Source organism: Anguilla anguilla, chromosome 9 (genome assembly GCF_013347855.1).
Source record: "Anguilla anguilla isolate fAngAng1 chromosome 9, fAngAng1.pri, whole genome shotgun sequence".
Classification (NCBI taxonomy): domain Eukaryota; kingdom Metazoa; phylum Chordata; class Actinopteri; order Anguilliformes; family Anguillidae; genus Anguilla; species Anguilla anguilla.
In genome coordinates this window covers 46683749-46707038 of record NC_049209.1, presented here as the reverse complement: position 1 = coordinate 46707038, position 23290 = coordinate 46683749, and the positions used below count along the sequence as shown (strand labels likewise).

Below are 23290 nucleotides of genomic sequence, written 5' to 3'. Positions count from 1 at the left end.
TACAACAGCTACCAATTTGCCACGTACGTTCCTCATGTCAGAGATCAGTATTGTTCCCACAACACTCAGCTTCCCGGCAGTGTGATCCAAACGCGTGGGGCGCAGTAAAATTAGCATTTTCACCTAATGAGCAATCCAAGGCCGGTGAATTATTTGGCTTTGTTTAACTGAATGAGAACCAAACTCAGCATGGAGGCGGCTTAATTCCAGAAGTCTGCACTGCATTACAGATCAGTATGCGGTGCACACAGTTAGCAGTCATTTGCTTACATTCAACAAGTATCGCCGCGAGCGTGTTTTTAGTCCAGCGGTAATGTTGCGATTAATCCGTTGTAAACGGCCAAGGCCTACTACAGGAGCTTTGAGTATCGGGTCTTAGATAGATAGGAATAGATTCGGCCTCAATTTCTCACGATTCGTGTTCCTACAGGGTAGCCGACACTTCACATGTAGCCTAAATGACGTGTCTAATAGCCTACCTAATATTATTCTATATATATATATATATATATATATATATATATATATATATATATATATATATATAATAAAATTACATCGTAGGCTAAGCCTATATTCCAACTGAGTCAATATTTCGCTCCGCCCACAGTTTCACCTGCAAGGGGGGAGTTACAGGTTTGTGTCACTGGCTGGATGGAGACACGCCTGCAGTAACCTGAAAACGCCCGGAAGATTTAGCCTGCCTTGTTGTGGCAAAAATATTGCATCCTTTTATAGGAATAACAATGTCATTCTTAGTCCTGGGAAAAAACTATACATAATATTTGTGTTTAGTCCTTAGTGAACATTTAACTTTTTTTGTTTGGAGAAAGGTTTTTTTTTTCTTTTCTCATTTTTTTTTTTTTTGTTAACCTGCGTCTCACCTGCTGTCGGCAACAGACAGTCGCTTGGAATAGAAACCTGCGCTCCGTAGCCTAATCCAGGGGTGCGGAAACACGGAAAGAAAGCAGAGAAAGTCAATTTTTTATATTGTCCGTTTCTGAAAGGTGTTTGGATCAACCGGATTGTGGAATGGATGACAGCCCAAGCGCTCCGGTAAGAATTTTATCTTTAAAAAAATAAATAGGTTTTCATTGATATCACAGTCAAGTTTCACTTCTGGGCTGACGAGATAGACTATAAAACTGGCATCACCTTGCTCATATGTGTATTATAAAATGTCATAATCATCTGTGTATAAAATATGCCAATTCGGTTCATTGCAATATTCACATGTGCACGTTCATTCTGAACTATAAGTCATCATTCTGCTTGACTTCTACTTGTAGACGACTTCTAAATTCCAATTGAGGCGTTGAAATTATTTGTTAACTGATCTACGATACTTGTTCATGACGATCGTTTCGTAATCTCCCTCGTCCATCAAAGCGTGTAGGGGAGTGAGAAAGGAGATTAAACCAGGAATGAATAACCTTTAGATTTTTTTTTCTCCATTAATTTTGTCTTTGGTTATAAAGACACACATCCCATGGACATACGATGGTCAAGAACCGAGTAACTCATTTTAGGCAGTAAGCACATCTAACTTTTCATCCAGATGTTAAAAAACTTAAATAAATAAATAAACGGAAATATTTCCTCTAAAAACAAATTGCCACAAACCTTGTGTGTTTGAATGAATGCTTGCATATGCAAAATGTTTCACAATCCGGTTTGAAACCTAAGAGCTGAACGGGTCTTTAACTTTATTGTGAATCATAGGCTTGCATGTTGCTTTGCGTAGAATTAAATTTATTTTATTTTTTTGCATTCATGTTAACACTATCTTTGGTGGCTGCAAGATGCTGCTTTCTGGGCCTCTTCCCTTGTGTCACACACAAGATTGGAGTCTAGACCTCATAAAAGATTAACAACCACACGGGCCCAACACCTGTTGCCCCTCGCAACAAAGAGCAGACACCGTCTTCTCGGATTTCACATCGACCTTTCAAGATGCCCAGGTTGGCTGCAGGCGTCCACACGCCGGTTTTTGTTCCTTGACGCTCATGTAACTCTAATCGTAATCGCAGATGTCCCATGCTGTGAAGCCGCGGCACTTTTCTCTCATGATTTGGCTGGTTCTCGTCAAAGTGATTTCAACTAGTTAAAACCGTGCTTACGTTTTACAGGATGAGCGGTGTATCACGGGAAGGGAAATGGGAGGGGAGGGGGCAGACAGGACTGCGATGGCAACAGAAACTCATTATAATATTCATGTATTGATACTGCTAGGCAAGCATCAATGAAAGGATGTTCTCTGCTCTGATTCTATGGAGATGCCCAGCCTTAGATTTGGGTGGGCAACAAGACCCTTATTTATTTCTGGGTTTCACATCAGCATCTGGCCTTATTAATTAGCCCTGACATGTGTGCCATCTGACATGATAGCCGAAGACTGTTTCTGCATCTCTACGTAAAGCATTTCACTGCGGTCTAACCTACGAGTGAACCAGGTGTGTACAGCCAATTAGCTCATGAAGTCAGGGTAACCGTTGGAAACAAAAACCTGCATACACACAGCATGCAGTAGCCTAAGGTCTGTCTCCCATTTGCAGGCCTGAGTCATGTTTTCATCTGTAAAACACCCGAAGGGTGCCCTCGTCGACAGAGAGTCCATTACGGATGCTGGCAAAGTGTGCACTGTTGCCACGCAACCGCAGGAAGCTGGCACTCTCCGTTGCCAGTTAGGCTAGGATTACACGGGAATATTCGGCCCTGAAAGCCTGTCGCCTCCTCGACGGCTTTCACCTCCGCGATACGCGCGAGCATCTGTCGTCCTCTTTTTCCGCTGGCTGACCTCGCCAGACGCGTTTCCTGTGCTAACCCACCCCCCATTACACCCCCCCCCCCCCCACTCAAAGGCTTCTCCGTCACGTTCTTTGAGGCCATTTTTTCGACGAGCTCTGAGATTGCGCCGTTTCCGTCACCCGAGCCGGCTCTCTCTCTTTTGGCAGCGAAACAAAGGGGAATTCGCGCTTTTATCTCGATCGTTTTGCCCCGCGGTTCGCGCTCGCTACGCGATGCGTGAAGCGGCGGTGTGCCTAAGCGCCATCCGGGCCTGATAGCATCGGGGGCTGTGCCGACGGACGCTGCTAGCTGGGCTGGCCGTTCTGCGTGTGTGTGTGTGCTCAGCCTCAAACAGTGGCAGAGATAAGAGTGTGCGCACTTTCCTGTATCCTGGAGGTTATTGCTGTGGTGAGACGGCCTTGCAGATACAACTGGGTGTACAAAATTTGGAGACTCAAAATACCCAGGGCTAGAAATTGGTTTCACCCTACGGTATGATTATGATCCTATCTCTTTAGGGATTGGGGAATTGAATGGCTGAGTGACAGGCAAACACAGTCTGTAGGGAAACCAGTCAGAAGCAGTCAAAGGTGGTTTGGACTGGCCCAGCTCTCCCAGAAGGAGGGGGGGAGGGGGGGAGGGGGGGAGGAGGGCGGAGGCGGTAAACTAGCGTAACAGCCCAGCGTGTTGCTTTTACACACGCGGAAGAACAATGCCCGAACCGCGGGTTCCGAGCCCAAACCGGCACCTTATCCGTAACCAGGTCGGGTCCCCGCCCGCGAAACCGCTCGTCCCGCTGTGCGGCTGAGAGACGTCCTGAGGAGATGATGAGGATCTGTTGTTGTTTTGTTTTGTTTTTTTTTGGAGATGTAACGACTCTGTTCGTATGATTGACCGATATTTCGTTTCTAACAGCTGGAATTAAAATAATAATAAAAACATAAGTGGAGAGTGTACAGTTCATAGTTTATAGTTTTTTTTTGAAGCTTTTAAAGAAACTGACTCATAAAGAAAGTAGACCTGCTTTCCGTTCAGTGAGGGCGTTGCTAAGGGGCAAGGACTGTCGACCTGTGAACAAAACTGTGCGGTATGACTAAAATGGTAATATTGTATTCAAATTATAAGCCAGAATTCCTATTAATCACCTGTATAAATGGCAGAGGTGAAATATCCAGGGGTCAGAAAGTAAAAGTCCTGCCATCTGTTTCTACCACCCCCAGCTCATTCCACTAATTAGCTCTGCCACCTGGCTGAAGAATTGTGCTAATTAGCAAATCCAGGTGATTGGAACAAAATGCTGGGGAGGACTATTACTTCCTGAACCTGGATTTCCCACCTGTGATAACTGGCCTGATATAACCCTTACACCTGTCATGAATAGTCACAGTATTTTATCACAGTTTATGATCAATGCACCGTCTTAACACGCACATGCAATTTTATATTTTGGTCATAAGCAGCAACAGGCTGTCATGACTGGATGTGACAGGTGTTATGTCATGCTTATGATAGAATTATGTAGGCTTTATAGCATATACGCAGGTCAAGTAAAGAGTTACTGAGATGTAATATAATGGTATTAAGTCCAGGATGACCGTTGCCTGGAATTTCATACACTTTAAAAACAGTTGCCAGTTTCATTTACTCAGTGTCCTTCATCATTAATTCCTTTACCATCCAAAGGACAAATTAAAAGTTGTCAGTAGTATTTTCGGCACGATGTTTGCCACTGCATTTCATCCTGCCTCTTTTCCAGTTTGTTACATCTTGGCATTCAGCAGATGCTCTTCGCCAGGGGGACGTAAACAGAGCGCGTACGTTTTGAAATCCATTTATTCAGCTGGATATTTTTTTTTTTTTTTTAAACCGAGGCCGTTTGGGTTATGTGCCTGGCTCAAGGGTACGGCGTCGACAGTTCCGAAACCATCGCGCTACGCCTTCGCCGCCTCCCCGCGTTTCCCCTTCGAGACTCTGAGACGCGAGCGAGCGACTCTCCAAGAATTCTCAGAAACTGGTACACCTTTGCAGCAGTGCGTGATGAGTCACGGAAGAACGAGTGGAAGGAACGGTTTCCGCCCGCCCCCTCCTCCCGAAAGAATGCAGTGCCAGGCGGGGCACGGGTACACCCGGCGGCGGGGAGAGTGACGCGCCTGTCAAAACAGTCTCACGGCCTACTGAAACCGAAAACATCAGAACTGAGAGGGCTGCTTTTCGAGAAGGGCGCGGTCCCTCGGTGAAGGGGAAGCAAGTGCCGCCCCACTGCTTGCGCAAACACTTGTCCCTGGTACTGGTTTAACTGGCAGCGTCGGCACCGCAGTACCGGTTAAGATCTGGGTTATAGGGCAAAGCTGGAGCAGGATCAGTGGATTTGAGATGAGAAGGTGCTGGCGCTGGTACAAAGCATAATTATTCACTGTAATAAACTGTTTGCGTATATACCGTGTCTATACGTGTGAAGTTGCTTGCGAATTCTGTCTGTTGCCATGAGGTCAGAAGGTACAGAAATTGAATGTTTTCAAGGGTTGAGAGTCTGTGGTCATTGCAGTTATTTCTGTGGAAAACCCTGAAAAGTGCCAAACTCTCGGTGCTGTATATGCATGGGGCATGCTGCCCCACCAAGCCATAACTTGGCAGAATGGCATACCTGCCATCCCAATACCCCTGGATATAATTATACTACAATATTTAGCACAACATTCTTACGCAGTATAGCACTATATCCTCTAATTTCCTCTTTCATTTGTTATGGCATTTAAAGCTGCATTCTTCTACCTCTGTATCATTACTGACCTTTGCCAAACCTTTTTTTTTTATTATTTTTTTTTTTTTATAAAAGCCTTTGCCTAAACTTGTGTGCGATTTCTTAGTCACTCTGAATGGGAACAGCTACCGAATGACTGAATGTAATGTAACCGCGACTGCCCTGCACTGCGGAAGGAAACATTCATTTTAAATTCATCTCACTATTTGCTAAAAATAAGTAGGACAGGATCAGAAACTCTGAATTCCTAATTGAATGAGCCATTATCGTGTAATGGAATCCCGTCGTCATGTCTCTGCTCTGAAATGCTGATTCAAGCGAAAGCTTTGTTTTAGGGCTCAGGATGGCAATTCCCAAGTGATTCCGAACTATTCAAGGTCAAGAGGTCGCTGGAATTAGTGTTCAGTTATTCAGAAAGGGATTTTAATATTTGCTCTCTGTAAGCCAAGCCATGGTTCTCAGACAGTCAAAAGCCATTTAAATTTAGCTGGATCACACTCAAGAAAACGTGGATTATATATTTGCCAGACAGAATGAACAGCCTGATTATAATACACAATAAGGCTTGTGCTGGGGGAAACTGCCTGTCGTTTCGACTGTTTCAGGCGTTCCTTCGTTGGCTGTCAGTCTGTGAGTGTGCATTTCCTAATACTTGCCATTTCTACCAAGTTTGGTTGGGTGGACTTCGTCGAAAGTTAACCGTGCTCAGTCTATAAAACACGGAATGTGGTTTCTGCTGTAGCGTAAATTCCATGCCATGCCTTTAACCTGTTTACCATAGCTGACAGAAGTGACATCACACCATTTATTTCTTTATGAAAATCAGTTTGATAGTGCTCACAGTTATAATTTATGCAGAAAAATGTCTGTTCCGTGAGGTCACATAAGGTTTAAGTATCTTGTGAGCTATGTTGCTGCGTTTCCTTTTTCATTTTTTATTTTTTATTTTTTGTTCCTGCTGGAAGATGAATGAATCACCGTGTGACAACCACGGGTGCCACTTGGGATTTTAAGCCCTTAGAAAAGTTTTCCCATTGGGCCCCACCCCCCCCAGTCCACCCCAGAAACATCCTGTGTTTTAATATTTTTTGAGGGCCCCTGTCAGTCAAGGCCCTTGGAATCGTCCTAACACCCGACCACGCCCCACCCCCCCACCCCCCCACCCCCGCCCCAAATTTCAGTTGACTGGCAGCCAGATGCTGCTTTATAGACAGATGAAGACAGAAATACAGTTACTGGCTAAGTAACAATGTTGAGTAAGGTGTGCTTTGGGAATGCTTTAAAGGACTGTTCAACCGTTTTTTCCCCTGTCTCAGGTAGTAAGCTTGTTTGTTCAGTAATAATATAGATCAGCTGTTTTATATGAAGACATGCCTAGATACCTGCACACTTAATCATCCACCAACTGCTATGCATGCACCCCCCCCCCACCCTCCACCCTGACCCCCACATTTTGTTGTCCTGTCTGTATTTTAATTACCGTTATATATTTCCGTAATGTGCGTTTTTATGAGATGCAAAATAGATTTGCCGATAAAGGACAAACAACAAATGGACACATAAATAATAGTAATATAAAATACCCATATTTGATTGTTTATCTGTCTGGGGAATGGGTTAATGTGCCAACTGTGTTGGCTTAATGCACAACACATTAATGACTTTAAACAATCATATTTCTGCCACACTGCTTTGCGTGTCTGCGTTGCTTTGGCTGCTACTGAATAAAAATGCTGGCAGAACAAGATGAACAATGCTGGTATGAGAGCCAAATAAATCATTTGTCTGCCCCTGTTTTACCTTCTTTCATAAACGTAATGAGTGAGCATTTCTCTGCGGAGTGGAATTTGACCATTGCTTGTAAACACGGTTTCTTTGTTTTGCATTGCTGTGCACATTGCATATCCTGACTGTGTTATCTACCATTTTGGGTGTGCAGGCAAGCTGCAGTAGATGTAGCATCAGTACATTCTACCTTTTAACATACCCTATATTCTCGCAGTGTCTACTCGTTTTTTGGAGGTGTGCTATTGCAATATAAATCCATAAGGAAAAATTTGATGTTTCAAGTGCTTTGCATTACTGACCTTTTTAAAACAAACTATTTTCAATAGTTGTCTTCACAAAACCTCTTTAATGTCATGCAGTTTAGTTGGTAGTTTTTTTTTTGTTTTTTTTTTCAACTCTCAGGGATCTGCAGTGGGGTTTTCAAGTTTCACTGGAGTTAAAGTAACTGAAATATGTATTAGACCCATATTTGTGTGAATATAGTACATAAAAAGTATTTATATGTAATGCCTGTTTAGACACACCCACACACTTGCCCGAGCGGGTTCGTACCTGAGTTTCTCCACCCTAAACCTGACCTCCTCCCTAAACCTGACCTCCACCGTAACCCTGACCCTGACCTCCACCCTAGCCCTGCCCTCTGCCCTAAACCTGGCCTCCACCCTAACCCTGACCTAACCCTGTCCTCCACCCTAACCCTGACCTCCGCCCGCCCGCAGGCCGACTGGGACACCTCGGTCCAGTTCCTTCCCACCGCCGACTCCCTGAAGCCGAAAAAGAGAAGGAGGAGGCCGACTAAGAAGGAGGGCATCGGCATCGGTGTGGGGATGATGATCCTGGCTGTGGTCTTGGCTCTCATCACTGGGCTGCTGGTCTGGCATTTACACAGTGAGTGCATCATTTATAAACAAATGAATGCAAGTACATACTAATAAATGAACTTAAGGATAATATTAATAAAACAGACAAATGACAATCCATTATAATTTATTGACATTAAGGGTCACAACTGTCCCTCAGGCGGTAGTCGGTAATTCCATATTTGTGCAGCCAAATTTTGGCAGCAGCACCTTTCCTCTCCCAGGGGAATGTCTCTCTTCCCCTTGTTCTCTTGGAGGGGTGTACCCCCTCCCCCCCCCACACTGGCCCCTAGAGTGCTGTGACACAGAACAGATAGGCTGTGGTCACTGTGAGAACTGCGCCATGGTGACACGGGCCCATTTGGCCCCCCGCCCTCTCTCTCCCCTCTCCCCCACCCTCTCTCCCCCCTCTCCCCTCTCCCCCCTTTCTCTCTCTCCTCTCTCCCCCCTCTCTCGACCGCACAGTACGCAGGGCCGAAAGAATAAAGAAGATGTACAGCGGCTCCATGAAGATCACGGGCAGGGGCTTCCACGACGACTACGAGGACCCCGAAAGCCCGGCCTTCCAAGACCTGGCTTCCCAGGTGGTGGAGCAGGTGAGGGAGGAGCTGGTTTATCACCACATCACATTACAGGCATTTAGCAGACGCTCTCATCCAGAGCGACTCACACAACTTTTTACACAGCATTTGCATTGCGTCCGTTTATACAGCTGGATATATACTGGAGCAAAGCAGGTTAAGCACCTTGCTCAAGGGTAGTACGGCAGGTGCTTCCTACCTGGGAATTGAACCTGTGACCGCCCATTATAAATGCTCTGTTCTATCATAACTTTCTAAAGGTCTGCACATGAAGCAGCAAACGGTGAGATACAAAATTTAGGAGTTTGAGAACGTGCCATCGCTTGTGTTAAAATTAAACCGAGCCTCTCTTTTGTTTTGATTAACAAGCACGGCAATTACTATCAGAATCAGCTATTGCATTAATTCCTGATTCATTTTTACTTTATTGGTTATACTGAAAAAGTTCTATTGCCGATTAAGTGGTATAATGGCTACTTGCTGATCAGTGGGAAGCACCACTCAGGATGGACATATTGTCTGTATATATTAATTTTTTTTTATTTTTTAATTATTGTCCCGGAAATGTGTTCCTTGAGGGAGGCGGTCTCTGGCTGCGTATGCCACAGGAAGTAGTTCCAACCAAAAATATATTATTAAATATAAATAACTATATTAGATTAAATAGAGTGTATTGAAGAATAATCAGGTACTGTAACTGAAACATCACAGATACAAACTCTGAAGACACTTGACACCCATGACCCCCCCAAAAGTCACTATACCAACCATTAAACATCCAAAATATCCTTCTTCACACACAAAAACTGTCTAAGCAGATCAAAAGCATACGCTTATTCTGTAATTATATTTCTAAGAAGCCCACAGGGGTGACACTACTGCATTAAGCAGATGTAAGTAAAAAAAGGTACCAGCTGCCACCTTTCTGAGAAGCTCGTTAATCGTGAAAAACCAGTTCGGGGAAACGATTACTCCACCTCTTGTCTTCGCTGCATAGTAGCCAGCACCGATTAATGTAACAAAATAAAACTGTCTGAGACAGTGGATGGGTCAGTTGCTTTCAAGATTCCATCGGTATAATCACAGCTGTGATCAGGGAGGGGTAGTAGTTTGGATATGTTTTTGTAAAACATGTATTGGCGTGTATGCGTTTCGTATGTAAAACAGGTTGCCTACCTGTTTTTATGTTTAATACCTCTGGGAACCTGCATAGCAAATTATGCCTCCGCCATTTTGACTCTAGTTTATGATAGGAGCTATTTTCTATTTTGCATTTTATAACAAGGTACATTTACTGTATGCGTTCTTCTCATCCCTGGCCACAATGCACCCATTCTTGCTCTGTGGAGTGTGCACAACATCTACTCAATCCAGGGTACTGTTGATAAACTCCTTTTTCTAAAAACAAAATTTAGTGGCAGTGAGCTCCTTAGGGCCAACCCAGAGTTTTACAAAATAAAGAGAAGTCTGCAGCTTTGTCTTGAGCCCCTTCCGGCAGTAGGAAGTTATGCACCTCTTGTGGAGTGGAGGAGTCACTGCTCTGCAGTGTATGGCATTGTACGTTTACATTTGCATTCTCGTTAACTTCAGGGGCTTATTTCACAAAGCAGGATTACTGAGTTGATTACTCGGTTTCATAAAGCAGAATTACTGTGTTAGCTGGATAACTTGCGCTGAGTAAAACCCGGAACAGCACCTTTTTACTTCAGTCCATGCTCCAGATTTGGGAGGGGTCCAGGTTTTACTCTGCGCAGTTATCCAGCTAACTCAGTAATCCCTGCTTCGTGGAACTGGGCCCAGGTCTATGATTATCTCACAAAGGAACAGTAACATTTATCTTTCCTTCGTTTGATTATTTCTTGCATAGTAATGTGGATTACAAGTGAATTCTGCTCTGCTCCTTTGTCTTTCAGCTCAACGCAATGTATACAAAAAACCCACGGGTGTCCAAATACTACGTGGGTTCCTCTGTTCAAGCCTTCAGGTACAGTCCTTTGAGTTTCACTTGTTTCATTATCAGTACCTCTAGAGCAGGGATCATCAAATCTGGCCCTCGAATCCAAATCCAGCCCTGGTTTTCTTTTCTCCCGGGTAATTAGTGCTACTGATTGGCCAGACTGACTTCACACCTGACTCCCAGGCAAAGGGAGGGTAGAAAACCAGCAGGTCTCGGCCCTCGAGGACCGTGAGTTGCTGATCCCTGCTCTAGAGCTTAGATACTCGCTCAGCAGAATGATAGTTTATGTTCCAGTCGTAAAGCCTTCCCATCACATTTGTTTTTGGCTGGACCGCGACAGCGGGGCCAGCCCTATAAACGCGAATGTCTGTGACTGAGTGACTGAGTGATGAAGTTACACCATTGGTCGGCCGAGTTACGAAGTTGCACCATTGGTCGGCCGGTCCAGCCGTATACTAGGTTTTGACCTGGTCTTGTTCCTTTATAGTGGCCTAAGAACAAAGAATATGCAAATATTGAGTTCCGTCTGGTGTTTGTCCAACACCCCTAGCTCTTCTCGTCTCTCCCTTCATCTTTCTCCCTTGCCTGCCTGTCCCATTCCAGTGAAGACCTTGATCGGGACAACGTCATGGCCTATTACCTGTCGGAGTTCGAGGTGTCGCAGGGGCAGGAGTCCGTCGTCGACGGCGACTTGACCTCCGAGGGCGAGCCCGAGCAGCTCAAGTCCAGGCAATTCCGCATGCAGGAAAACGCCCTGCAGTTCCAGAACATGGTGTCCGGAGGTACGACACGGACATCCTGCGAAAAAATGTTTGTGATGTCATAGCGGATTGAGGCAGGCTATCTGTGACTGCTTTGTACTCTTCTTGAAATTCAGTTAGTGGTCTTATTACGGTCTTATTTTTTACCCTTAAAAAACCATCCACAATTCAGGGTCTGAGTCACTAAGTAAAATATCCAAAAGTCTTTATATGCAAAAAACTTTTTCATCATACTTTTTTTATCATGTGCCTACAAGACAGAAGAAGTGGAAAAAGTAGGCAACTAAAAAAGGAAGGGAAATTAGCACAGAGGGTCTATTTTTTGGATGTTTTTCTATAGATGCAATCAGAGGTGGAAAATCCAGGTTCAGAAAGTAAAAGTTCTCCCCAGTATGTTGTTCCAGTCCCCTGGATTTGCTAATTAGCACGATTCTTCGGCCTGGACTAATTAATAAAATCAGCTGGCTGAGTTAATGAGTGGAAGGACTTTTCTGACCCCTGGACTTGCTGTCCCTGCATGCAATACAGTGCCAGCATTCGAAGACAGAAAATGATCAAATATGCGGTAATAAGTCTTGTGCACTGCGCTAAGATTTGTGATTGTTTAGTATTATAAAACAGTTCTCATGTCTATTTATCATTTTTTTAAATGTTTTATTATTTGGTTGCGCTCCATCTGGCACTAAATAACTATGTCGAAAGGGTAATCTGTGCCTGCACAAGACAACCTGGTGATAAATATTAATCAGCGCTGATTAATTATACCCCTCTTATTCTTTCTTGTAGCTGTGGATCCCCGCTTGAACCAGAAGAATTTTAAAAGTGAGACCCATTTTCCTTTTTTAAAAAAAAATGTATTTAGCAAGATGTTATGCAGTGACTTGCACAACTTTCTAAAAAATATACCATGCATTTGTACAGCTAGACAGTTACTGAATCGGCTCAGTTTGAGTGCAAAACAGCTGTGTCTCACCTAGGATTAAAACCTGCAGCCCATGCGCTACAAATTCAGTTCCGTAACCATTATACAACCCAAGGGGTTCACACCACTTTGTACATCTTTGACATTGTTGCCCTCCCTGAGGTACAGTCATGCCTGTCTTCCTCTTGTTGCAGCCCAGAAAAAATACACCTACCACGCCCAGAGTGACAAGAACCAGACCCTTCAGTCCCCCGGCTTCCCCACCTCGCCGTACCCGCCGGAAAGCTTCACCGAGTGGGAGCTGCGAGCCGACCCCGGCTTCAGGATCAAGCTGGACTTCCTCAAGTTCACCCTGGAGGACGACTGCAAGAAGGACTTCGTCAAGGTGTACGACTCCCTGGTCGCCATAGAGATGAAAGCCATGGCGGAGTGAGTGCAGTTTTGCGTTTTACCTGTGGTCGCCAGATTTACCTGGCCAGAGGTGAATCAGTCGCAGGGGCCTGGTCGCATTGATCCGGGTGTTCACCGTTGACCATGCCTTGGTGAGCGGTGTCCTCGGTTTGTCTGTGTGCTTTCAAGCGCCGGTGCCGCGGAGCTTCTGCTATTGATTGTATTTGCACCGTATATGTTCTTGTGAAGACCTTGCTGATGCTATGTTCTGTCAAAGAAACTGCTTCCTGAACGAAGGTTTCCCTTGGGCCGATTGGTCCATTTCCTCTGTGGTCACAGGAGGTGCGGCTCCTACCCTCCCAACGAGCCCCTGTCCTTCATCTCCTCGAGGAACGTCATGCTGGTCACGCTGGTCACCAACAAGGACAAGAACTTCCCAGGCTTCCAGGCCGTTTTCACCCAGGTCCCACAGGCCTTAGGTAAAGACAGACGAGAGCCACCCCCTGCAGTGTGGCAGTCCGTCTTGTTTAGGCCCCCTGGAGCTGCTCGGTCAGCACAGGTGCTCGCTACGGGGGCCATCTTGGCCCTGCAACCACAGGTTCAATCCCTTGGCCTCAGCTACATCATTGGTTGACTATGGCCAGGTGTACACGTTAGTCGGACCCAATTGGGCCTGTCAGGGATAATGTGGGTTCATGGTGCCCACGGTTACCCATAGACACACCTGTTGGCGCCCACAGGCTACCCGTTATGGCTAGTGAGACTCTAGTTGGTGCTAGATCTCTCCTGTAGCCCTGTGTGGACTGTTGGGTTTAGTATTGACTGGTTCAAAGTGAATAGCATAGCTTTGGCTGAAGTGGTCTTCTTGCGTATACACTGACGGCACCATGGTGATCCGGAACAGCCAACCATTCCAAATTTCTAGAAAACTGAAGAAGAGAAAAATAATATTCTTGGCAGACTCCACAGGTCCTTGAACACACCCACTAAATGTCTTTTTTGTGTTTTTTTATTTTTGCAGCATGTGGTGGTAAACTGACAGGACTTACTGGCACCTTCAAATCTCCTAATTATCCCGGGCACTACCCCCCTTCTATTAACTGTGTCTGGGACATTGAGGTAAGGAATGTATTTAGTGTTTTAATTAATGGTGCTGTTTGTTCCCAAACAGGAATAATTAAATTTAGTAAGCTTTAGGTATAACTAGCATAGAAACATTCTGTTTTTTTGGTTGTGATGTCATCAATAATTTTGTCACTGTAGGCACTGGGTGGGTGACATCTGAGAATCTACAGAACCACCAGATAAAGAGACTTGATAGACTAACCAGATAGTCAACTCCTGCTTTCCTTTCATATTTCTTTTTTTCTTAACTAAAGGAGATTCTGGTGAGTGAAGGGGGAGATGGTGTTGGAGGTTTAGGAGATGGAGGTAAAGGGGGAGATGGTGTTGGAGGTTTAGGAGATGGAGATAAAGGCGAAGATGCAGTTGGAGGTTGCGGAGGTGGAGGGTAAGGGGGATATAGTGTTAGAGGTGGAGGAGAAGGATGGTGAAAGCTAAGTTCCCGCTGTTCTCACTCAGGTCCCAATGGGGCAATATATCAAGGTCCAGTTCAAGAAATTCTACCTGGCTGAGCCGGGAGTCAGCCCCAAAACATGTCCTAAGGACTATGTGGAGATAAACCAAGTCAGGTCAGTTACCTTGTTGCTTTACCAATTCATCTTTGTTGTAATTCAGTTGTCTTGGAAAGAGTTATTTATTTTTTTTAAAGTAAGAATGTATTTTCCATTTCACGGTTTGCAAGCTGTTCTGCTTGAAGACTTGCAAGTGTCCAGAATCCGCTTGTCCTTTTGGGTTTCAGACTATGCGGAGGAAAGCTCAGGAACACCGTGATGACCAGCAATTCCAACACCATGAGGGTTACGTTCAACTCAGACAAGTACTACGTGGACCAGGGCTTCCTGGCCGAGTTCCAGGCCTTCGAGCCCTCCAATCGTAAGTCCAGATCCCTGAAAGACAGCAGACTTTACAGCTTTACATCTACTGAGTGTTGACATCCTTTGTTCTCTGAAGTGCAGTATCACATTCACTGGAGGAGAGGGAGTCACTTTTGCGACATCATCTGAACACACCCCTTTCTCTGACGTCCCCTCTCTGAAACACACCTGTTTGTGATGCACCTTCTCTGTAACTGACCCTCTTTACAACACAACCCTCTAGAGACACAGCCTTTGTGATACGCACTCTGTGACACACCCTTTCTATAACAGACCCCTCTTTACCACACGACCCTCTGTGTAAGACACGCCCTCTCTGTGACACTGCTCAGTATGACCCACACCACCTGTCTGAATGCATCATCCTGCTGTCCACAGCCTGCCCAGGCAAGTTCAAGTGCTACAACATGCTGTGCATCAACCCCAGCCTAAAGTGCGACGGGTGGGATGACTGTGGAGACAACAGCGATGAGAAGAACTGCGGTATGTACAAGCCCTGCACACACGTACAAGAACACATACACTAACATACAAACACACACACGCGTGCACACATACACTAACATACAAACACACACACGCACGCACACAAACACACACACACACACACACACTCACATGCACAAACACACACACACACACACACATGCACAAACACACACGCACGCATACACTAACATACAAACACACATGCGCACGCACACACACACACACACACATGCACAAACACACACACACACAAAACACACACTCACATGCACAAACACACACGCGCACACACACACACACACACACGCACACACACACTCACATGCACAAACACACACACACACTCACATGCACAAACACACACACATGCACATACACACACACATGCACACACACGCGCAAACACACAACACACACACACACACACACGCACGCAAACGCGCAAACATACACACACACACGCACGCACACACATACCCAAACACACACATACACATACGCACACTCACACACACACACACACACACACACACACACACACACACACACACACACACTCACATGCACAAACACACACACGCAAACACACACACAAACACCTAGCCAGTTTCCAGGTGCCATGCTGTTGTCATGGAGCGTGACTGGAGGACGTGCTTCTTGTCCAGTTTGTGAAAAGTCTCAGATCGCTTGTAAGAACACTCTGTGCAAGCCGAAGATGTGGCAGTGCGACGGTGTCAACGACTGCGGAGACAACACGGACGAGGATGACTGCGGTGAGACTCGAGTCATCACATTACATCACAGGCATTTAGCAGACTCTCTTATCCACGGCGACTTACACAACTTTTTACACAGCAGACTCGATGCAGCGGTCACACCGATCGCATCAGCCACGATGCTGTTATTCCAAAGGCGATTAAAAAATAAGCTGTGTTAACTCGCTTTAAATGGCCACCACAGCATACTGTAACACAGCCCCAGAGCATGCCTGTGCCAAGAATTTGCATCGCCCATGCCTGGAACTGACCTGCCCAACCTGGCAAACTCACGGCTTTCTAGGAATTGAGCATCACGTCGTGGATTTAGCAAGCAATCATTCAATCAAATTTTATTTGTATAGCGTATTGTACCGCACATTCCACTGGTGTTAATCATGTCATTAAAACAAACAAACAAAATATTTTCATTGCAAACAAAAAAGACGATGAAGCATTTCGCATTTCGCAATCAAATCGAGGATAACAGCTTGGTTGAATGACCCAGTGACAGACACACACGAAACAGGGCTGTTTTAAAAGAGTCTGATAAATTATTAGCATTGTACATCATTATCATTGTATGTCAGCCAAATGTACCTAGTTAGCTAATACGATTACGTTAGTTTTTATTTGGCAGGATTGTTTTTGTTTGATTAGGCAAATGTGATTCCAGAGCTAGTTAGTACTTGGTAGGATTGTTGTTTGCTGAACAGGTTACCCTACAGGGTTGGAGTCCTGATCTATGTGGTCACTTCTGGCACTACGATCTTTACTTCACTCTAGTGTGTTTCTTTTGCACCTCTGCACCTTGAACTAATGCACTTGTTGTACGTCGCTCTGGATAAGAGCGTCTGCTAAATGCCTGTACTGTAAATGTAATGTAAATGTCATTGGGTCATTTCCCCCTTGCTCTGTACTGACTCGTATGCGTAGTCTTTTTGCGTGTACGCGCGCTCAAGTCCTCTGCTTCCCTCCTTCCACGCGGACAGGCGCGTGCAGGAAGGAGCAGTTCACGTGCCTGAACGCCCACTGCGTCTCCAACGAGACCAGGTGCGACGGGAAGGACGACTGCGAAGACGGGTCGGACGAACTGGATTGTGGGGGAGGTGAGAATCGTCCCTTTGAAGCAGCGCCCACTCGAACCCACCCAGTCCCCAAGGGTCACAGTACCCCCAGGGTTTCTTAGTCAGGCGACCGGTCTGCCTGACCATCCAATCATAGCCTTCACTGATGATGATTTTGACCAATCATAGCCATGAACTGACATAGTGGGTTCAACACGCATTCCAATTGCTTTGACTCTTTAGATACCAGTGAAATATGAAAACACTTCTGAGGATCCCTCAGTGAAACGGATTGCTAAGTTAAAAAGTAAAATCATGTGAGAGAAGCATTTTGTTTTGGAGATACTTATGATTATTTGTGTGACTGACCCCCCCCCCCCCCACGTTGTCCAGTTTCAGTCGTGCCCTGCACGGAGCTCACGTACAAGTGCAAGAACGAGCAGTGCATCAATAAGCTGAACCCGGAGTGTGACAATGCGAAGGACTGTGAGGACGGCTCTGACGAGGCCAGCTGTGGTGAGCCTGAACACACAGAGCGGCCAGACTGCGCCCCCAAACACACACAGAGCAGCCAAACCGCACCCCCAAACACACAGAGCAGGCAAACCGCACCCCCAAACACACAGAGCAGGCAAACCGCACCCTCAAACACACAGAGCGGCCAAATCGCACCCCCAAACACACAGAGCAGCCAGACTGCGCCCCCAAACACACAGAGACTGTACCAAACCGCACCCCCAAACACACAGAGCGGCCAGACCGCACCCCCAAACACACAGAGCAGCCAAACCGCACCCCCAAACACACAGAGCAGCCAAACCGCACCCCCAAACACACACAGAGCAGCCAAACCACACCCCCAAAACACAGAGCAGCCAAACCGCACCCCCAAACATACAGAGCAGCCAAACCGCACCCCCAAACACACAGAGCAGCCAAACTGCACCCCCAAACACACACAGAGCAGCCAAACCGCACCCCCAAACACACAGAGCAGCTAAACCGCACCCCCAAACACACAGAGACTGTACAAAACCGCACCCCCAAATACACAGAGACTGTGCCAAACTGCACCCCCAAACACACACACAGGCCAAACTGCATCCCCAAACACACAGAGCAGCCAAACTGCACCCACAAACAGAGAGAGCACCCCAACTTCCCTCCCCCAATGGGAAACACAGACAGGCCCAACAGTGTTGCTTGTGTGCCTGTATGTGTACATACTGCATGTGTATATGATGTGTTTACTGTGTTGCGTGTCTCTCTTAATCTTCCGTGCAGAGTGTGGCAAGAGTCCTTACAAGACCGCAAAGATTGTGGGCGGGCAGGACGCCTATGAGGGGGAGTGGCCTTGGCAGGTCAGCCTCCACGTCCAGGAGAAGGGTCACGTGTGCGGCGCGTCCGTCCTCAACAACCGCTTCATCGTCACCGCCGCACACTGCGTGCAGGACCGCGATATACTGTAATGGGCCCCACCCACCTCTGCCCCGCCCGCACCTCTATTAACATGATAAACCTCACTTCTGTCCCCCCCGCACCTCTATTAACATGATAAACCTCACTTCTGTCCTGCCCACACCTCTATTAACATGATAAACCGCACTTCTATCCCACCCACACCTCTGTCACATGATAAGCCTCCTTCCTGATAATGACGACTGCAACAGTTTCATTATAAAACAGTGACGCCGCTTGTTTTTGGGGGACCTACAGTATGAAGTCGAATAATCTATAAATCTGTCCTTGTGTGTGATTGTGTGTTTGCGTATGTGCAGGTACTCTACACCGGATGTGTGGGATGTGTACCTGGGCCTGCACATTCAGCAGGTGATCAGTAAAACGACGGAGCAGAGGAAGCTGAGGCGGATCATCCCGCACCCCGACTACAACCACCTGACCTCCGACAACGACATCGCCCTGATGGAGCTGGACGAGCCCGTCCTCCTCAACAACAACATCTGGCCCATCTGCCTGCCCGCCCAAACGCAGAGCTTCCCCGCCGGGACCAGCGTCTGGATCACCGGCTGGGGCGCAACCCGGGAGTCCGGTCAGTGTGTGTGGACGTGTGTACGTGTGTGTGTGTGTGTGTGTGTGTGTGTGTGTGTGTGTGTGTGTGTGTGCGTGCGTGCACCCGTGCATCTGTTGGTCTATGTTTGTGTTTGCGTTTCGGTCTTAACTGTGCGTACGCACAGTCCGTGTGTGTTTGGGTCTCAGTACTGACTGTGTGTATGTACAGTCCGTGTGTGTTTGGGTCTCAGTACTGACTGTGTGTATGTACAGTCCGTGTGTGTTTGGGTCTCAGTACTGACTGTGTGTATGTACAGTCCGTGTGTGTTTGGGTCTCAGTACTGACTGTGTGTATGTACAGTCCGTGTGTGTTTGGGTCTCAGTACTGACTGTGTGTATGTACAGTCCGTGTGTGTTTGGGTCTCAGTACTGACTGTGTGTATGTACAGTCCGTGTGTGTTTGGGTCTCAGTACTGACTGTGTGTATGTACAGTCTGTGTGTGTTTGGGTCTCAGTACTGACTGTGTGTATGTACAGTCCGTGTGTGTTTGGGTCTCAGTACTGACTGTGTGTATGTACAGTCTGTGTGTGTTTGGGTCTCAGTACTGACCGTGCGTACGTGCCTGTGTGCGTACGTACAGACTGTGTGTGTTTGTGTCTCAGTACTGACCGTGCGTACGTGCCTGTGTGCGTACGTACAGACTGTGTGTGTTTGTGTCTCGGTACTGACTGTGCGTACGTGCCTGTGTGCGTACGTACAGTCCGTGTGTGTTTGTGTCTCAGTACTGACCGTGCGTACGTGCCTGTGTGCGTACGTACAGTCCGTGTGTGTTTGTGTCTCAGTACTGACCGTGCGTACGTGCCTGTGTGCGTACGTACAGTCCGTGTGTGTTTGTGTCTCAGTACTGACCGTGCGTACGTGCCTGTGTGCGTACGTACAGACTGCGTGTGTGACGGCTGTGTTTCTCGGTCAGGCTTTCTCGCGAAGGTGCTCCAGAAGGCCGAGGTTCGCATCATTAATGACACGGTGTGCGACAAGCTCCTGGAAGATGACATCACGCCACAGATGCTGTGCGCCGGGGTGATCAGCGGAGGAGTGGACGCCTGCCAGGTACCTGCCCGACCGCCTGGGGTCAGAGGTCATTTCAGAAGGACAGAGAACTTCTCTGTTTCCGCCATTTTATTTTCATCTCTGTGGTAATACTGCTCAAATTTCTTCCCATATTACCCTAGTCCATACACACACACGCACTCATAGATGCATGCACCATCCAAAGTCACACGCACACACTTATGAGTAATTAATACGAAACCGCAAGTCCACAGACGTAAACATTACAGGGCCTCCATTTTTTTTTATATCTGAGGGATGTCTTAGATTATGTATCTACCCAATGTCTCTCACTGAGAGAGACAATCACACACACACACACACATTCACACACTCTCTCTCTCTCTCATACTCACACACAAACACACACTCACACATTCTCTCTCTCACACACACACACTCTCCCTCTCTCCCTCTCACACACACTCTCACACACACACACACACTTTCTCTCACACACACACACTCTCTCTCTCCCTCTCTCTCTCATGCACACTCACACATACACACACATTCTCTCTCTCTTTCCCTCTCTCTCACACACACACTCTCTCTATCTCTCTCTCTCTCTCTCTGTCGCACACGCACACACATTCACATTCACATTATCTCTCTCCCTCTGTCTCCAGGGTGATTCCGGGGGCCCCCTGTCCTACCTGGGCGCTAACGGCCGCTATTACCTGGCGGGCGTGATCAGCTGGGGGGAGGGGTGCGCCCGCAGGAACAAGGCGGGCGTCTACACCCGGGTCACCAAGTTCCGCAGCTGGATCAAGGAGCACACGGGGGTGTAGAGGCGGGAGCGGGCGGGCGGTGGGGGGGGGGGGGGGGGGGGAGACGCGGGATTGGGTGGAGCCGGGGAATTGGGTGGAACCGCCAAAGGACAAAGGAAGCAGTTTCTGGAGAAGGCGCTGAGCCTGGAGGCGAAAGGGGGCTCAAGCTCACCTGCTCCGGGACACACCCACTGTATACAGACCTCTGCACACACACACACACAGACACACACACACACACACACTGTATACAGACCTCTGCACACACACACACACAGACACACACACACACACACTGTATACAGACCTCTGCGCGCGCACACACACACACACACACACACACACACACCCACTGTATACAGACCTCTGCGCACACACACACACACACACACACACACACACTGTATACAGACCTCTGCGCACACACACACATACACACACACACACAGTATACAGACCTCTGCACACACACACACACTGTATACAGACCTCTGCACACACACACACACACACACACGCTGTATACAGACCTCTGCGTGCACACACACGCGCACACACACACACACACACACACACACACACACACACACTGTATACAGACCTCTGCACACACACACACACACACACACACACACACACACTGTATACAGACCTCTGCGCGCGCGCACACACACACACACTGTATACAGACCTCTGCGCACACACACACGCACACGCACACACACTGTATACAGACCTCTGCGCACACACACACACACACACACACTGTATACAGACCTCTGCGCACACACACACACACACACACACACTGTATACAGACCTCTGCGCGCACACACACACACACACACACACACACACCCACTGTATACAGACCTCAGCGCGCACACACACACACACACACGCACACTCTGTATACACAGACTGCCGCGCCAGTTACCTCACTCTGAGCATTACGCAACACGAGCTGAGCATTCTGGCCCCCCTGCGCCACGCCCAGAACCCCACCCACCTCGTCACACCGGATAGTTTTAAGACTATTTTTTGGTTTATATTTCCTTTATGTTCTATGTTCTTTTCTTTCTTTTTTTTTGGAGGGGGGGGTGGTTTTTGCTATAAATTTCTAAATTTGTCAATACAGCAGGCCTTGTCGTTGTTGTAAATAAGAAATGCAATTAGAGGGTGCAACTGTATTTGGGCCTGGTGTGCTTATGCAGTGTTTATCTGAAAACACTAGTCAGTGTTGTCAGTGGGACGGGAGATGTGTATCCCTGACTCTGTGATTGTGCTATTGAACTACGAATGCAAGCGTCCTTACGCCAAAGCGCAGGTGCTCAACTATATTGACAGGATGATGGGATTTGAAGTCCAGCCTGTGAGTTAGAAAAGTATCTGTAATTTGCTGTAAAGGACTTCACATCCCATCAGCCCTTTGGCAAAAAAAAAAAAAAGCTTTGCAGCACTCTGTTTATGGAATAATCTGAGGTGTTGTTTAGAGAGAATCCCAGCCAAGTGTAATTTTCTTTTTCAATCAGTTGTAAATATTGAAGTGTTTTTTTTTTGTTTTTGTTTTTTTTTTTTAAACAAAAAATTTTTTTTTTTTTGTTCTAGTTCTAAATTAATTACTTTTTTGTCATTCTGAGCACTTGGCTGGGATTGATATGTGGAGTATCAAATTAATACCTTTAAAAATGTGATCTCTTTGCTTTTGAACCAGTCGCAGTATGGTTACGCTTTCGTGTTAATTTAATGTGTCACATTCTTATACTTCTTTGATGAAATGTTTTAATGTTATGTTATGTTAAAGCGTTGTACCACTGAAACATTTTATTCAGTGAGAATAGATTTTTCCCCATGCACCAGCACACTGTGGGTAAGCAAGCGAGTTAAACAATGAAATGCTTTGTGTAGCATATGTGAATAAAGGGACAGGATATTGAATGTAGTGCATGCTGGGGCATTAAACTCAGGCAACTGTTTTATTATTGTCTATTTTATATGGAGAGATAAAAATGTGTGTGTTGTTTTTTGTTATACTTTTAATAGGTATTACGATGCAGATGAATATTAATATTTTAAATAATCTCATTAGGCCATTAGAATTTGTTATGAAAAACACAAAACATTATTAGTTATGAAAAACACAATCAACATCTTGACAGTATGAGGTGTATATGATCTTATTATTATTGCCTTTTTTCTGAATGGCCATAAGGGACTGCGCCAAGACAATCTTTGACATTACTCACAATGAGAGAGAACGGGTTAAATCAGGAAATTTATATTT

At 46.4% G+C, this 23290-nt stretch overlaps 1 protein-coding gene and 1 long non-coding RNA gene across 2 annotated transcripts in view; one reads left to right on the top strand and one right to left on the bottom strand.

Annotated features, from left to right (window-relative positions):
* Positions 1 to 683: 683 nt before the first annotated feature.
* Positions 684 to 21055, top strand: st14b (ST14 transmembrane serine protease matriptase b). The gene is made up of 19 exons (XM_035433890.1): positions 684 to 1056; positions 8056 to 8224; positions 8662 to 8792; positions 10691 to 10761; positions 11338 to 11516; positions 12282 to 12317; positions 12612 to 12846; positions 13147 to 13286; positions 13829 to 13926; positions 14389 to 14498; positions 14669 to 14802; positions 15183 to 15287; positions 15959 to 16066; positions 17041 to 17157; positions 17509 to 17631; positions 18400 to 18580; positions 18894 to 19165; positions 20100 to 20236; positions 20866 to 21055. The coding sequence occupies exons 1-19, from the start codon at positions 1033 to 1035 to the stop codon at positions 21025 to 21027; spliced, it is 2532 nt and encodes an 843-aa protein (XP_035289781.1). The 5' UTR covers positions 684 to 1032; the 3' UTR covers positions 21028 to 21055.
* The window catches only part of LOC118235966, a 14820-nt gene continuing 2850 nt past the window's right edge, over positions 11321 to 23290 (bottom strand). Inside the window, exon 3 of the long non-coding RNA XR_004766955.1 lies at positions 11321 to 11532. This is a non-coding gene — a long non-coding RNA (uncharacterized LOC118235966). The remainder of the gene's footprint in view (positions 11533 to 23290) is intronic.